At 37.7% G+C, this 18,491-nt stretch overlaps 1 protein-coding gene across 1 annotated transcript in view; it reads right to left on the bottom strand.

Annotated features, from left to right (window-relative positions):
• Positions 1-18,491, bottom strand: part of TRIQK (triple QxxK/R motif containing) — a 64,996-nt gene that overhangs the window by 6,507 nt on the left and 39,998 nt on the right. Inside the window, exon 3 of the mRNA XM_064648990.1 lies at positions 9,571-9,656. Within this exon, the coding sequence (XP_064505060.1) occupies positions 9,571-9,656 (86 nt within the window). The remainder of the gene's footprint in view (positions 1-9,570; positions 9,657-18,491) is intronic.

Here is an 18,491-nt window from a genome sequence, read left to right as displayed (position 1 = left end):
CACTGTGTCCTCTAGGAGAAGCCAGGTGAATTCTTCCCAAAAATGCCCATTTCTCCCCTTGGACCAGAAAGAGAGTGTAGATAGTACCTCTAGTGTGCACTGTAGGATGAATCCTATCCACTATCTCTACATGTTGGTGGTGGCTTTGTGATCAGCTTTGTTTGTCCACTGCTATGAAGGAGTTAAAACTGTGCATTTCATTTTTTAAAGTCTAGCCCATAATCTGGCATTCTTCTATAGAACAGCATTTCATTTGCATTTACATGAATGCATTTATATAGTTTATCAGAATGTTGGATCAATAATTCAACATATGCCACCTAATAAATTTTGAAATACTACTGCCTAGTTGGCGTATGTTCTATAGGAGCATATTTTTTGTTCTATAGAAACCTTTGCTTTACATTTTATACAGATGATTAATTGAGATGTACTTTAAATTTATTTTACCTCATTAAAATTGCTTCTGGAAATTTGCTGAGGCTGTTGGCTACAGATTTCAACTACATTTTCCTATTAGAATTGTATCATCCTCTGAACTTCATCCTCCTGATTTCATATGATTTGATTAAAAAAAAAAAAAGAGAAAGTACATCTAATTCACTAATATATTAAAGGAAAGTGATTTTTGCTTTGTTGCAGTTGCAACACGTCAGTATCTCACAAAAGGGCATGGCAGCATCAGACAGGTTTCATTTATTTCCTTGTATCCACAGCTGTGCTCCCAGACCCATCTGGCCACACAGCTACTAATCTTAAGAGGATGTAATAAACAAGTGACATACAACTGCAAGCTCCATCTGCTCGGGAGAGTGGACAACAAAACCGCACAATGCAGGCACCGTTCACACTTGACACAGAGAGCAAATTCATTCCAGTATTAAAAAGTTTTTTCCCTTGTTTGGATGCCACGCTTACCACGCTTACTGCTTTACAATAGGTTCACCTTTCCCCTCCCTTCTCCTCAGTCTCCCTTATGAAATGCTGTGGTAGCAGCAGCAAGATTTTGAGGAATCTCGGCATTAAAGATTTGTTTCAAAGGAAGTGAAATCGGGAAAATCATGAGTTTTATTCTCAGGCTGCCCAGTAACTGCTTGATGGGAGCAGTTCTTTAATTCCTCTGCCTAAGTTTTACAATTAATAACACTGTGATAACAATACTACTTTCCTTACACAGCCATTAGGAACTGGGTGGCTGGATCAGTACTTATTATCCCTGGGAATGAAAAGCTTTATTGAAACTCCAGGTTTCAAAATTATGCAAGAACGTTAATTTTGAGTTACTGAAAAAGGTAGAGTAACAAAAATCTCAAATAAATGGCCTAACAAAGTATACCTGGCTCTCAGCTAGAGACACATAGTCTCTTAGGAATTGCATCCAGTTTATGAACTTTTATAAACATAAATTTTGCAAGGTAAATAGCAAATGCGAGGCTACATTACTATACTGTACTTGCAACAACAGTATATCTTGTCATTTTAATTTGTTTTATACTTATCAGACTTTGCTATTTGTATTTTAAGTCATGCATAGAAATGAAATGTTAAAATACTCCCCACTTGGCATATATAGCTCCCTTTCTCTTTTACTTTATGGATCATCCCCATCATCCCTCTGCAAAATCCATTTACTCAGAGGATTTCATCATGAATAATTAAAGAATATAGAAGAAGTCCTATAGAAATAAACTTAAAATGATCACACGGCTTTTTCTCCTTTTTTTTTTCTTTTATATCATGGTACAAACCACTAGGAAACAACATCTCTGCTCTCAAATCCCAAAATATGGTCAAAGAAGCCTTTAAAAAGGAACAGAATTTTCTATTATATTCTCTTAGAATAATGTCTGAAGAACCCTACTGATTTCAGTTTGATTAAGTTTTTCAGAAACTTTTCATACAGGAAACACATGCCATTACAGCATAATGTAGATTTAATTCTCCTTTCATTTTTTGTCAGTTTTATGTCTCTCACGCCAAAATACTTGGATAATGTCCTCAAACTCACCCTGATGGAACAAGTGGCAGAACTGGGATCTAAACAAGATTAATCAGGAGATGGGGTGAGGAAAAAATGTTGGCTACAATAATATACATGGTTACATATATATGGTTACAGCATATTACTATATACAAATCCGGACACCATGGCAGCATCGTACCCTGCACATACAGAGAAATATCATACTTTCAGGAAATTTTAGGGGGTTTTTACATATTTCTTATTGTCCTCCAGAGAGAATCATACCTTTTTTACCTGAAAGCAGCTTAAAACTAGGTGAAAGAGTACTACAAATTGCTCTATTTGAAATGCTAAACTATCCCTGTCTCTTTCTGAAAAGGAATGAAAAAAAAACCCAACATGCTGACCAAGGATACCTGTAGAAATAAAACAAACATATATGGACTTGACAATCAATCTTTTTATCTCATATGATTTTTAACTGAAGACTTTATCTGGACACTCACTGTGACCATTTTTTAGAGTTTCAACACAATCATATTTAAATATGGATGCTTACTTCCTTAATGCAGGACATTCTACAGAAGGTTATAAAAATAATTTATTAACTTTTATCTGCACTTCTTATGTAATAATTTTTTACCATAAAAATTTGAGACAGAACAAAGATCGTTATTGTCTCAAATAATGAGAACGAGGTACTCTTACAGAGTCATCTAAAAGGCTTGGCCATTCACCCACAAAGCAACAGGATTTGTTTTAATATAGCTAAATGCAAAATAATATACACAGGTATCAAAGATGTAGATAGTGCTTACAAAGTGGAGTACTCTGCCTTAAAAAACTATGACTCCTAAAAAGGTCTTTGGAACTCAGATGTAACTACTCCGTCAGTGTGATCTCTAGATGTACAAAGGCAGAGGGATTTCCAGTAGGGAGATATTGGTATTTATTTTATCATAGAGAAGAATGAGAGGCAGTTTGGTTACAGCATATAACTATATACACCTGTATTTAAGTAAGGTCCTTCATAGAGTGAGGTCCTTTTATCCTGTTTACAAGAACCTCTCAAGGTCCATCTGCAGTTAGATAAGCTCAGTTTTGAAATAATATACCATTTCCTAGAGGCAAGAATGATTGAACATTCCAGTTACCTCTTGGGGAAAATATGCCCTTCCATAGCTATGAGTCTTTTATCATCAGATCTCTCTCAAAAAAGTACATTTTTATTTAGCAATTGGAAAGAGTACTTCAACTTGGGCTTGTGTGAAAAGTAGGTCCTGACTGCCAACCTTGGAGTTGGTGAACACAGCCCTCCCAGCTGCTCCTCTCTTTCAGGAGCCTGGGAAGACTGGGATTACTTACATGGTCAGTGCTATATTCTGAACCCCGGAAGTATCAGGTTTTTAAAAGTTATGACACCTCCTGTTTAGCTACCCAGACTTTTCCATTTGAAGTGTTATGTAGACTAGTCATAAGTAGAGACATAAGTAGGCCTGAGAAAGATGGACTACTGCTTCTGGAGGGTACAGAAAATCCTCCTGAGCTCTTGCTTGGTATATCTTCTTCTCATGCTCAAACCACTGTGATTACTGCATTTATAGGTCAGGCCAGGGTCTGATTTTGTTCTCTTTTTATGTGTTGCTTCCTCTCCCTTTCATTTCCAGGTCAGGAATCAAAGCCTGACTATCAGGATCACTGGGAATACCACACTATATTCATGGGTGGCACATTAAGATGCTCTACACTTTGTGAGGCACATAAGCTGGTTTGAAGACCCAGTATTTTGGCCATTACAAAGTGCTTGGACTTGTAGAAAGTATTTGGATGAACTTTTACGATCTGTAACATACAGAAGTTCAGATCAAATGATCTAATAGTCTCTTGTGGCCTTAATTTTTGCAAATTTATGAAACTGTATCCTGAGAAATGTAGTTCACTAACTTAGCAGATTATGAACAGCATGAAATCAGAGAATATCCTTTGCCAAAATACACTAGGAATGTCTTGTTATCTGTTCATACATAACTTGTTCCAGATGAGAGAAACTCTTCATGGCGAGGTAGCTAAACAATAGATTAAGTACATATGCAAAAGAATGACAGACAGTAAGCTCTCACTTTGTTTAGGAAACAGTTTTTCCTTAGCTTAATCAATGTACTGCATTGCTAATAATTCTCTATGGAGTGGTATTCTTCAGTCAATCATGTCTTTGCAAGTACTTTGCAAATACTACTATTCAGATTTGTGTCTACCTTTCAACAAGACAGAAAACTTCATCATCTGCCCCACGGATCACTGACCTGTTCTTGCAGCCTGCGAAAAACATCTCTTCCCAAGAAGTCCTATTACTTTTGGCCTCTACATACCAAACTTGAGCTATGTGGGGGCCAAGCTTCCATATTCCTCAAACCATTTTCTGCTTGTCACCCTCCTGCTGGCAGCTCTTTCTCATCCACTGAGAGCAGAGTTAGCACCCATGGTACGAAGCCCTTCCTGCTCTGTCTGGTAAGGATGAGCAGCTGGGTTCCCACCAGCACAAGCCCCTCATGGGCGAACACAGAGAAAGTTCAGAGGCTCCCTTTTTGGTACTTCTACAAAGAATTTTGTCTTATCCAAACACATACCGTATACTGCTTTCTCTTGGAGTTGTTTCTCAAGACAGGGGTCCTACTTTTCCAAGAGACACAATATATTTTGGCACTGTCTACGTTAGTGTCACATATACAAACAGAGCCAGTACAACAGCTCTGCTACAATATTTAATCTGTAAACATGTTTAAAGAGCAAATATTACACACCAAGTACTAGCATGGTCACCCCGCTCGAACTAACTTTTGATAAGTTATTATTGCTCAGCTGCCTCTCTGACATTATCAACACAGATAAAATCTCTCATTGGGGAAATTAAAAAGTACTAAATGCCAGTGACTGAAAGAAACTTTGTTACTTCAAACCTTACATTAAAATGACAAGGCAATCAAAGTTTGACAAGAAAAGCTAATTAGTATGCCAGCGATGAAATGTAAAGGATCTCCAGGGGATTGGTTCTGAAAAGTTTTATGTCATTTATGGGGCCTTTTTTTAGCTAATGTTGTCAGCTCTCATGGTGAAAAACACAACAGTTGAATTTCATTATTTTCATAGAAATTAAGGACTAAAATACCTTCACTATTTTCTAGGCGTCTTTTCCCCCCCCCCTAAATACTACAGTATGTTTTAGTTTACAGTCAGGCATATAAGTTCTTCAGGACACTACAACAAAAATACTCTAGAGTTATCAATGACACTAAAAATCCTACGGTTTTAAGTGGCTGTATGGTGCTTATTGTGTTAGGTATTTATTTGGACATTTCTATTTAAAGTGTCTACTTATTATACTACACTGTAGTTACATCTCTCTGTTTTCTCCTCAACACAGATTGAAGTTAATCAACTGTCACAGCACAGAATTGGGGCTCACATAAAAAAAAAAGACTAAAATCCCAGCCTGTGGAAGGTGAATCATGTTGCTTATCACCATCACTCATCACCAGGCACAAGGAGGAGACCTTAAAGACAGAGGAGTGGAAATGGGTTTCTCCTCAGGGTGGCAGGGAAATCCCCTCCTGACCTATCTCACCTCTCCAGGTGCCCTTCAGCAACAGGTATAAGGCCGTGGAATCTGAAGACCAGGGAAATGAGAATGTCAATGAAAGTCCATTCAATTCACTGGCAACAAACAGGGTCCACCTGTCTCAAAGGGGAAAAAAGGATCTTAGCTCAGGAGTTAGCAGGGCTCGTTCAGGAGGATTTATACAAAATTTGAAGGGGGATGGGGACATCAGCAGGCTCAACAGAGAAGAGGTATGGGAAAGGGAGATCTATAGTGACCATTCAAGTAGCAGAAGGAGGCTTAACAGGGTAGGCCTTCAGCAAGTACAAGCAGCCAAAGACATAACCACAAGACAGGACTATAAGGTGTCCCTGTGCACCCCCACTGGGACATTGACACAATCAAATACTTCCATAAAGTGTCTGTACACTAACGCACACAGTAGGGGGAACAAACAGGAGCAACTAGAGATCTGTGTGCAATCACAGGGCTTTGACCTCACTGCAATTATGGAGACATGGTGGGACAGCTCCCGTGACTGGAATGTTGTCATGATGGGCTACATGCTTTTCAGGGAAGACAGACCTGGAAGGTGTCCTGGTGGAGTGGCCCTCTGTGTGAGACAACATTTGGAATGTATTGAGCTCTGTCTTGGAGTGGATGATGAGTAAGTAGAGAGCTTATGCGTTAGGATTAAAGGGCAGACTAAGTAAGGGTGATGCTGTTGTGGGTATTTGCTACAGGCTGCCTGATCAGGAGGAGGAATTGGATGAGGCCTTCTATAGGGAGCTTGAAACAGCCTCAAAATCACAAGAACTGGTTCTTGTGGGGGACTTTAACTACCCTGACATTTGCTGGAGAAGCAACACAGTGAAGCACGAACTGTCCAAGAGACTCCTGGAAAGCACTGATGTCAACTTCCTGTCACAGGTGGTGGAGGTTCCCACAAGGAATGGTGTGCTCCTTGACCTCACACCAAGAAATGGAGAAGATCTTGTTGGATGCGGCTTTGGCTGCAGTGATGATGGGATTGTGGAGTTCAGTATCTCAGGCAAGGAGGAAGCAGGGCAGAAAGTAAGACTGTAACCAGGGATTTCAGGAGAGCTAACTTCAGCCTTTTTAAGGATCTTCCTGGAAGAATCCTATGTGAACAGGCCCTGCAGGGAAGAGGGGTCCAAGAGAGAGGCTGATATTTAAGGAGCACTTCCTCCAGGCTCAAGAATGATGCATCCCAATGAGCGAGGAATGAGGCAAAGGGGGCAAGAGATCTGTGAGAGAATGAATAAAGAACTCCTGTCATTACTCAAGCATAAGGAGCAAACACACAGGAAGCAGGGTCAGGCCACTTGGAATGGATATAGAGAGGTTGTCAAAGTAAGTAGAAATGAGACAAGGAAGGCCAAGGCCCACCTGGAATTAAATCTGGCCAAGGATGTCAAGGGCAACAAGAAGAGTTTCTTCAAATAGGAAAATAAAGGATAATGAGGGCCCATTACTAAGTGGAGGGGGACCCTGGTAACAGAGGATGCAGAGAAGGCAGAGTACTGAGTGTCATCTTTGCATTGGTTTTCACTGACAAGACCTGCCCTCAGGAATCTTTGACACAGGAGACCAGGTTAAAGGAATATTGGAAGCAAGACTTTCCCTTGGTCAAGGAGGTTTGGGTTAGAGAACACCTAGGAAAAACTGACATCCACAAGTCCATGGGACCTGAGAGGATGCATCCCTGAGTGCTCAGAGAGCTGGTGGACACCACAGTGAGTCAGCTCATGATCATCTTTGAAAGGTCGTGGAGATCAGGAGAGGGGCCTGAGGAGTGGAAGAAAGAAAATGTCATCCCAGTCTTCAAAATGGGCAAGAAGGAGGTCCCAGGGAACTACTAGCCTGCCAGCCTTCCATGAACCCCTAGAAAGGTGATGAAGAACCTCATTCTGGAGGCCATCTTTATCCACAGAACTGAGAAAAAGATGATCAGAAGCAGTCAGCATAGATTCTCCACAGGGAAATTGTGCTTGAACAACATGATTGCATTCTATAAGGAAACAACTACCTGGATGGATGAGGGGAGAGCAGTGAATATTGTCTACCTCTTCAGCAAGGCTTTTCACACTGTCTCTCATAACATCCTCACAGGCAAACTCCGAAGTGTGAACTGTGTGAGTGGACAATGAGGTAGATTGAGAACTGGGTGAATAGCAGATCCCAGAGGGTTGTAAACAGGGTCCAGTTGGAGGCCTGTCACTAGTGGTGTCCTGTCTTAGATGAAGGGGCAGATCCTTCCTTAACAACTTCATTGACGACACAGAGCTGGAAGGAGTGTCCAATAGCCCAGAGTGCTATGCAGCCCTTCAGGAGGACCTTGGGAGGTTGGAGAGATGGGCAGAGAAGAATCATCAAGTACCATTCAACAAAAGCAAGTGCGGAGTCCTGCACCCCATAAACACAACATCCTATGACCTGGACAGCATGTGTGCACCTTGATGGCAAAACTCAATCTTACCTGAAAGTTAGCTGGTATTCTGCAATAACATGTAGAAACACTATTCTACAAAATAAACTGCTCTTGATATCTTTACTCACTAATTCTTGAATACATATATTATTACATATATGCTTTTCTATTCTCTCTCATTTTTAAGGAAGAATTACTTCAGAAAATAAGGAAGCGAAACGTTTTGAAAGATCAAGGTTCATATTCTTCTCACTTGTGAAAGCACACAAAAAAACTTGTACATTTTACAAGAACTAGGCTGTACACTAAGTCTCCAAGTAGAATATCACTTTTAAAAGGTCACATCATTGAAAATAAAATGAAAAGTAAAATTTAATAAGAAAGGAAGGAAAAGAAACTCAAAAGGTTAATAATCTATCTTTTAAACAAAAAAGGCAATCTACTTTTTCTCATTAAAACCTGACACACAGCACTAACTGAGGAGATTATGTTGTGAAAACATACTGCATCGCATGGTAATGCTTGATCGAGACCAGCAATCAGGAGCAAAAAGAAAGCACTGTTTCGTGATTATAATAGCAAATTCTGGAAGACAACCAAATACATCATCTGGTAGCTCAACAGCTGTTACAGCTTGGTAGTAATACCTTGGCATTTGCTATAAGCTATAACCTGAAAAAATTGATTTCTCATCTGCCAGAAACAAGAAAATGTTCTCCTTTTAACATTTCTGAAGTTTCTTTCACTAGAATACCGAGTTAATTGATCCACTTTTTTTTATTTTACTCAGGTTTTACCCTTGCTGCTAAGCTAATTGTGTATAATTAGATTAAAAAAAATAAGTTTGAAGGAAAAATACTGAAGGCAACATAGATAAACAATGTGTGTTCAGATAAATCCCATTTTGATGACACACTGGGTAGTAAACAGCAGAAAATATTTCTAATTGTCCTCCTTGGTCATACTCACAGCCATGATCAGTCACTCATTATTATACTTCCTATCTCCCTGAAAAAGGGATATTTTCAAAATAAGGTTTAGTACCTTTCCATATGTTTTGCAGTTAGTTAAGCCTTCTTTTTCCAAGTCAGAGGCAGTACACAAGGATGCAGGACTGAGACAATAATGCTGAGAATTGATAATACCTAACAAACCCAGTTTTAAAATTACTACTAGGTATAGGATATGAAAAGAAAGAAGGAAGATGTTTACTGCAATTTGTCTAACTATATGAAATTGTTAAATAACTTGTCCTGTGTTTAGATGGGCTCCCCAAAAAGATCAATTTTCTAAGCACACAATACTTTATTTACCTTAAGTAAGTATGCATCATAACAAGGACACGGACTACTTAAAATCTTTCAGCATTTCAACTATTCAATTTATTTTAGGGTTAAGTAAAAGCAATTCATCATAAATATTTTAGATTCTAGCATTTTACTTAGTTTTTGAAGTGTCATAAACAATATCTCTCAGAAATCAATATTCGCACAGTACATCTATGGGGAAAAGAAAAAACATATACACAAAGGTGGTTTAAGCTATCAAAGAGATCTCTACCTTTACGCCTAGTGCAGTTTTCTTGGCCTCTGCTTTTAATCTTGTGGCTCTTAACATAGGCCTGGTTTTCTTATAATCTTGTTTTCCTAGAGTAGAGAAGCATATTTAATGAAAATAATGCAAAAAGAATATAAAGAATGTGAGCATTTATTTCAGTTAAAAAGTCAGATACAACATTTTGAAAACATCCTACAGTCCATCACTTTAAACAGAAGCTACTCTGTAACACAGGGACTTGATCCATAGAACAATGATCCTTAAAACAGACAATGATAGCAACAAGCAAGAGCCGACAAATCAGCATAGAACCTACTACTCCAGAGTGACATCAAAATACATACATGGATAGATACTCACTACTACAATGTTTATTAAGTTGTTCAGTAAGAATCAGACAGCAAAGAAGTAGATTAAAGGTGCATGATGTTTTTCCCTCTGATTTAAATAAAAACAAAAATTTTCATTAGAGTTTTTGTTGGTTAGTCATCTCTAATGCATACATAAATGTGCAATACAGGCCATTCTCGTGAATGTAAATGTTTCATTATTCTGAACTGGAACATTATTTGCAGGTATCAGAACTCACAGATATGCAGGTCAGTCCAAGTAAGTGCAGACCATTGCCCGACATCATCTGCTTGTAGAAACATGTTATACAGAAACTTCTAGATGTACTTTTTAGAAGTTAGAGGGACTATCTCTTGCAGCCACAGAGTGCAGCCAAGTGCTTGATCACCGTGAGTCCATATGAACTGAGTTTAGAGGAGGTCATGCAAGTATTTAGAAATGGTATAAATCATTTATCTCAACTTAATAATGAAGCATAAAACACTTGATAACTCTCAGGGATATTTCTGCTGTTTGAAAGGACTGTTACCATGTAGCTTCTGTAAAGAACTGTAGCTTCTTTAACAGAAGCCAAGGTACAGATACAGTCAGAAAAGGAGGAGAAGGAAAAGAGGAATCAGTGAAGAAACTGCTCAGAGGGGTAGAGCTTCAGTACAACCATTCTGGCTTTTCAAAAGAGTCCTTTCTGTTTTTTGTCTCCTAATGCATATATGCCTTTTTGTCCTTTTTGCCTATTTCCAAAGCTGGGCTACAATGCTTAAAGCAGAATGTCTTCCCACTTTTAAATCACTAATTTTACCTATCTGTACATTAGCTTTCATTACTGTTACAGTCAAATAACCTTTCCTCTAAAACTGTGTCCTATTTGCCCAATGAGATGTGATCTTACATTCATAACCAATAATGCAATCTTCTTATTTTACGATTATCTTCAAAGCTGGGGTTTTATAGAGCAGTGATGAAATTCTGAAACATGAATTGGAAAGGAAAGGTCTTCTCCAGTGATATACTGGATTCATGGAAACAGACTTCTGCCTTTGTCTACTCCTCCTATCACTCCGCTCATATTCAATACAGAGATCCTCTCTGTAGGATACTGTGGATGCTGAACTTGCATTACAAATTTGCTTTCATTGTATAATCTCTCCTCAACCCTAGGGATTATATATGGTGAAGGTCTCCGTATTATCCTTTGGCCAGGTATTATTAATAAAAGACTTGAAATAACTTAAAAATACTCAATGACAAAAGGAAAAATAACTGAAACCATGTGTACTAGGAAAAAAAAAGCAGAATATCTCCAAGGAACTTTCTTAGAGGACATAGTGAAGAAAAGATGACAGAATGATGATTTATGTCTGATGCTCCAACATATTCATCCAGTCAATGCACCTCATTAGCAGGACAGGACAGCATTATTCTTCAGAATATATATGATATTTGATAATAGGATGCATAAAAAGTACAGTACATTTTTTTGAACAGTTAGGGAAAGAACTGCAGAAACCACAATAATGGCTAAGTCATGAGATGAAGCCAGCCAGACATAGAACATGTTTCTTCTCCCTGAAGTCCTGCAGTCATGTTTCTGCTATGAAATAGTTAAAGACCTGTCAGAATTTCCATTATAAATGGCAGGAGTTTATAACTCTTAAAAATACACTCCAGGCTGAAATTTGGCATAGATATACCCAAGCCTTGAATTTTTTTGTTTGTTTGTTAGGAGCCAATTTTTGTAAGTGGTGCAGCTGTTCTTACTTACTTGTGAACAAACCATAGAAATTTATCAATCTGAGATGTTTGAAGCATGAAAAATATATTCATTTAGAAGTATATAACTGACAAGCGCTAAGTTCAATCTCGGCTCTCATCATTCAGGTTTGCTCCCATCTCGGGTAAATGAACTAGGACAGCCAGAGGTTTCCCTTCCAGTGACAATGGCATCAGATAATGAAAATTAGAAAGCTTTGTAAAGGTCCATTAGCAATGGGAAACAAGTCAGCTAGTGAAACCCACTTCCTCTTCCTACCATTGCCCATTCTCCCTCCTCTTCTCCAAGGCTCAAGTCTGAAGGTGACAAAAGCAGGGGTAAATATTTGCACAGGAGACCCAGTCTGTGAGCTACATCTATTGGCAAGATCACATCTATTAATTGAAAAGGGAAAGCTTATTGGTGCTCTTTCCCTTGGTTTCAGGCACCCGGCTACTGTTTATTCCAGTATCATGGCTACAACTAAAATTGGATTCTACTTATCTAGAGAATACTTCTAGATTTATATTAAGTCTGATATGACCAACTAACCCCCCTATATAACAAATAGGCTATTTTAATGCTGGTAGTTCTCCAAATCCAAGCACCTGCCATTAATTTACCACTCACACTGCTAAATGTGATAGCCAAAAGGAAAAAACAAACAAACAAACAAACTGTGGTAAGGAAACCCATCTGAGTCCACCAAATGCAAAAGTTTAAAAAGGGCATCTGTGGACTTCTTTGTAATGAAAACCAGATTCATCAACAGTACAAAAAGACTCCTAAAACATGTGAACTTTCTGAAGCCTTGGGAAAGACATCTGCACTACAGGACTATAAAGAACTATGAAATGCAAAGCCCCTGCCACGTGAATACTGATCATTGCCACCTGGAAAATAAGCAGAAATAAATAATACAGGCTTCCTACAGCCTCCCCTCTTTTGGGTTTGCAAATTCAACCAGTTGGAATACTTATATTCACACTCTCAATGTTTTCTACTTTTATCTCATTTATCCTGCAAGCTTTCTTGTACATTTATCTGTCAGAGTCATCAGCTTAAGCTATTTCTTCTTCCCAGGAAGTGATTGTCAAAGCCAGTTAAGACGGACTCATCAGACAAAGCCCCATTTGTCTGCTTAACCCAATGCCTATCTGAGACACTGAGTTTTCCTGAGGGAACATATGAAGACAAGAAGAAGCCAAAAGATAGAATTGGAAAATTTCCAGACAAAATCTTACTTTTTTATTACTTAAGCACAGTTCTTTCCTCTTCTACTTTTCATTGTTGTTATTGTCATCACTCGAAAGCCAGCTTTCCTTTTTTTTTTTTTTACTATCTCAATTTCTTTCCTTTTTTTTTTTTTTTTTTAAATGTGCCACTTTTTTCTTTTTCCAAGTCCATCACTTCCTTTTCATTTTTAAGGCCAAAGAAATAGTCCATGATAGGGCAACTTTTCTTACTGACTACAGATATTACCACTCTGCTCATCTTGCCTCCTGCCAGGTACTCTCAAGACCAGATGCAAAGATCATCCACCTTTCCATTCAGTGTTTGAAGTACCCTTTGCCCTTTGGAGGCTCTCCAGAGCTCACCTTGCACTTCGCCCCTCCCTTCCATATTTCTTGCACAGTTTTTTTCCGCTCCTTTGGTGGCAAAGTGACCTTGGTAGCACTGGAACTGAGTTGTGCCCTATTTAGAGATCCCACTTGGAAACTTCCCACAGGTAGAAATGAAGTCTATTCTACTAGCTGTAGGATTAGAAAAGGGTGAAGATAAGGGTGAAAACAGAGAGTTTTTAGCTACTAAATACAGCTATATTGTGAAACATGCTAAAGGATGTCTCCTTCACGGCAAATATTAGGGATTCATACAATATACACCATGAGTTTGTTTGCTTCTCTTCATGTAACTAGGAATAATAATCTATGGATTTCACAAGAATTTTTTTATTTAACTCTGCTTACAAGGGAAATTGAGATCCCATATATACCTTCTATTCAATAGTTTTAATACATATTAGAGATGACCTGATCTTGTATATTGAGCATTCTTTTTTAAGTAAACCTCCGGTGACGCAATGATAAATGCAAAACTTAAACTCAATAATATGTATGAGCTAGACAGGTTCATTAAGCTCTGGGTTAATTTTTTTTCAGTCTACAGAAATACTGTGACACTGCCAGGTAGTATGCATTACACTGTACTTTGCATATATATACTGAGCTCCGTTATACATGTAACTGAGAATACAGCATGTTGAGAACAACATTTAAGAAAACTGACTACATTTAAGATTGTATTTAACGATGCTGCTGTCTAAGATACAACTTGAACAAATTTGTAGAATAACTCCACAAGAAAAAACATTATATTTCCAACCCTTCTAGATATTTCTAGAATTCTTTCATTCTAACAATAGCTCGTTACTGGAATTGAATAACAGACTGAAGACTGTCTCTCTGCTTTTCAATTCATCAGGCTTAAGCAGAAACAGGACTGCTTCTTTGGCCTTTGTTGATGCTGCTGTCCAAGCTTATTATCATATGAATATCTAGTTATTGTTTTATAAATGTTCACATTTCAGGAGCTCCCTGCTTTCTTTTCTCTCAGCAGACTTCACAATATCCACCTTCATTATCATCATGTGGCAGCATTGCTCTTCGCCTGCATTTGCTACTTTAAAAATTAATGCACTGCTATTTTCTGAATACTGTACTGCATAAGCTGCTTATGAGTACATTATGCTATCAAGCAAGCACATGCAGAAAAGCTTCCTAAACTGTTATTCTTTCAGTGAAAATACAGCTGGTTCTGCTTCAAAGGCACTTCTTTTCACCTGCAAATGGACTTGCTCCTACACTTATTCCTCAATTCATTGTCTTTTATTTGTGTCTGCAAATCTGTAATTGCCTTTAATTAGAAAAAAGTAAATTCAGTGCTTTAATCTTGCAAATACATTCAATCATAATTCTGTCTGGGATGAATACCAAGTTCTATTCAATGACTGATCTTTATAACAAAGGTATATAAATTTATTGTCCATTTATATAGACCACACCAATTAAGCCACAATGGAAAACCAAATAGATAAGAGTCAAAATATTTGAAATGAGGAATGTGCAATCTAAATTTAATTACTCAGACAAATAATTTGAAAATGAGTTATTTACAGCATGCCAAAAAACCTGACAGATAGTAAAATTTGCTAATCAACATTACAGATTTAAAATTGCTTTCAACACTTTCACCAACAAACTGCTGTCCTCAATCTTTCTATGCTGGTATTAAAGTCATAATCAAAACATTAGTAAGACATTTTCCATAGAGCAGCAATCCATTTAATATGTTATTGTTTAAGATGTAATAAAACTAGAACTACTGGGTAAATTTTAGTTACCAATAGTAGTTTAACTAAAGTACATTAATGTAATGGATGCTGAAACCCATACTAAAATGCATACACAGCTAATCAGAAATTAGAGGCAGACTGTGGCAAGCTTTACTGTCAAACTGGAAGTGTGAAATCACATACCTGGTTAAACCAAAATCAATGTGTTTATCATGATTATTGATATGAATTAGTGAAGGTTTCAAGAACCCTACGCAAAATCCCACAGAACATAGCTCAGCTATGACGTGGTTGTTCCCAAGCCAGTTACCTATGCCCATACTACAGAGCCACTGTGGTGAAGATATACCAGAATTAGCACACTGCTTCTTCAGAACTGTTCCTGTGTACCAGCTGTGGTCCTGCTTTAAGCTTGGGGGTCATATGGTACATCCCTCTGCTCAGAACAGAGCCAACTTCTAAACTGGATTCAACCTGAAAGTCAGCTCAAGTTACTATGGGAGCTAGTCTAGCTGAGCTTATCTAGTTGAGTTTTGAGTATTTCCAAATGTGGAGATTTCACAACCTCTCTGAGCAACTTTTTCCAACACTTGACCATCCTTCTGGTAAAAATATTTTCCACCTACCTAGCGGGATTTCCATGTTCTAACTTGCCTCTTGTCCTACCACTGTACCTCTTTGAGAAAAGTTAAGGCTTCACCCTGTCAGTAGCCTCCCATTAAGTATTTGCAACAGCAGTAACATCTCAGCTGAGCCTTCTCTAAAAGCTGAAAAGACAGCTCTCTCAGCCTCTCCTTGTACATCCTGTGCTCCAGATAGACATTTCAACCATTCACTGGACTCACTCTAGTATGATCATATCCTCCATCTAGTTTTCTTGAAGATGAGCATGGCATTTACCTTTTTCAAATCATTGAGGAACCACTTCCCTGGAACCAGCTAAATGACTGAAAACTGAGGGAGAATTTAGCCATAAAATCCCATTGCCTGAAGTACCTTAATGTAACTATTGTGCATCAGTGGAATTCAGTAGGGTCTGTAAACAGCAAGTCAATGGACTAAAAATTCAAATTTGTACTATCAACAATTTCATAACTTTACATAGTTAGTTTTTTAGTAGGAGGGAATACAAGCATTTTTTTTTTTCCTATGTGCCCTGGGACTCTTCAAAACTGAGCTCATGCATAGTAGTAGAACTTTTAAGTGCCTTTCTAAATGCCAGCAAGTTAGGTGTCTGGCATGAGAAGTGTTTTCTGAACTGCCTTGTAATATCATCCAGATCCATAAAAGTACCTAGGCACCTAGCTCCTAAGGTGCATGTGTAAGTATATGACTCTAAGATCTTTGAGACTTTAAACCAGTCACTATATATTCACTGAGTAACAGAACTTCAATCCAGTGAAACTTTGTGAAACTCTACTCACACACAACACATCTTAAACATGCCTGCCTCATTCATAACACTCTAAAACTGGAAATAACTATTTACTGAGATGTTCAGGAACCTCAGAAAAACAAAACTCCAGAGGAATTTCAGGCCTAACTTCATTAAAAATCAGTCAGAAAATCACACATCGGTAACAGTTTTATAACCTACATCTGAGAATCAGTAGTACTGCCCCAGCTTACGTCTACAGAAACAAGATCAAGCTCTCAAGAATTTATTATTGGTTTTTTGTGCTATTAGTGTCACACAGATGCATTCAGTGAGCTTTCTTTTCCTGAGAAGCGGAAGTGAGATTTTCTTATTTTTAATTGCTGTGATTCCAAAGGGAGTTTTTGGGTCTAGGTTAACAGAAAGATTTTGATCTGTCTTATATCTACACAAGAGTATGTCTGTACTCAGAAAAGGCATGAAAACCCCCCACAGCCTCTCTATTTTATTCAGGTTTAATGGCAGCTCAAATCACTGACCATTTTTCAATCTTGAGAGACAGAACAGCTTGACACTAATAATACATCTGCAAAGGACACGTCATCATTTAACACAACATTAAGTGCTCAGGGACAACTTTTTACCGTAGACACAATGTGCTCTGAGCTCAGGGTTGACATTTAATGCTACAAAGATAATCCAACCAGTCATTCATGAGGGGTAAATTAATTTTCAAGCAACTATATTTCAGCTTTAAGCCAACAAGAAGGATGCATTAAAATAAGTTCATTTTATGCTGCATGCAAGATTTAAAAAAAACACAGAATATAATGCTTTCTTAATAAACCAAAATATACCCATTTAATTATTGCTATATTTCCCTCATTTCAAACCAGTAGTCTGGTAATATTTGTTAAATATAACATTCTAACTGTAAACAGAAAATCCCTCAAAATTTGCTCTGAGTTGCCATGAAAAGCAGCATTTCATTAAAAAATATGTTTTACATTTAAAATTTGTGTAAAGGCATACACTGTAATCAGTAATTCAGAACATATTTAAAAGTAGCACCTTTTCTGATACTTTTTTAAGGAGTATTTTAAAAATTGATATACGCATTTAAGTAAAGTAATTCAGGAAGCTGGTTATCAATAATGTACAGAACAAAAAATAACATCAGTACTTTAAATAAACTAATTATTCAGGTAATTTAATTGTTTTCAATACCTGTATAATATATTCAACTGCAAGACTATAATAAAAGATCTGAAGAAGAGTACTAAAATATTGATGCTTACTAGGTATAATTTGATAGGCAGTCCTTTCTCATGCCTTTCAGTGCTAAACTATCTGTTGCAATGTTATGCTCAAGCCCAACAGGTGCATGCCTACAGCCATTAAAAAGTACTGGCTCCACGCCAAAGGAGTAGATTCCACACACATGATGGCAGTTCAAGTAACCTTTCCAACAATCTCCATAATATTTTCCACTCAAACAAACAACTACGAAAAGAATAAATACCTTTCTTAAAAATAAATTAATACAAATAATTTGAAACAGATCACTGGGTAGGTGTTTCACTTCTTTCTTCTCCACCTACATAATATATACATACATTGCTATGGAACAACTACTAGCAGTTACATTTTCATATAAGCAACCATATTTTAGTATTAATTCTGAAAATGACAAAACAAAAAAATACTACTGCTTAGGAAAGACTATTTACGAGAGCATGTAGTGACAGGACAAGGGGGAATGGCTTCAAAATGAAAGTGAGTAGGTTTAGATTACATATTACAAACAAATTCTTTACTGTGAGGGTGGTGAGGCACTGGAATGGGTGGCCCAGAGAAGCTGTGGATGCCCCATCCCTGGAGGTGTTTAAGGCCAGGTTGGATGGAGCTCTGAGTAACCTGGCCTAGTGAGAGGTGTCCCTGCCCATGGCAGGGAGCTGGAACTAGATGATCTTGAGGTTCCCTTCTAACCCAAACCATCCTACGATTTTAAGAAGTACCCACCATCATTGCAATTAAAAGCCATATTTTGATCAAACATTTGATTAGATAATTTTTGGACAATAGAAACTATC

Source organism: Pseudopipra pipra, chromosome 1 (genome assembly GCF_036250125.1).
Source record: "Pseudopipra pipra isolate bDixPip1 chromosome 1, bDixPip1.hap1, whole genome shotgun sequence".
In the NCBI taxonomy this organism is placed as follows: Eukaryota; Metazoa; Chordata; class Aves; order Passeriformes; family Pipridae; genus Pseudopipra; species Pseudopipra pipra.
The sequence above is the reverse complement of the archived record's forward strand: the minus strand, read 5'-3'. Positions and strand labels throughout refer to the sequence as shown.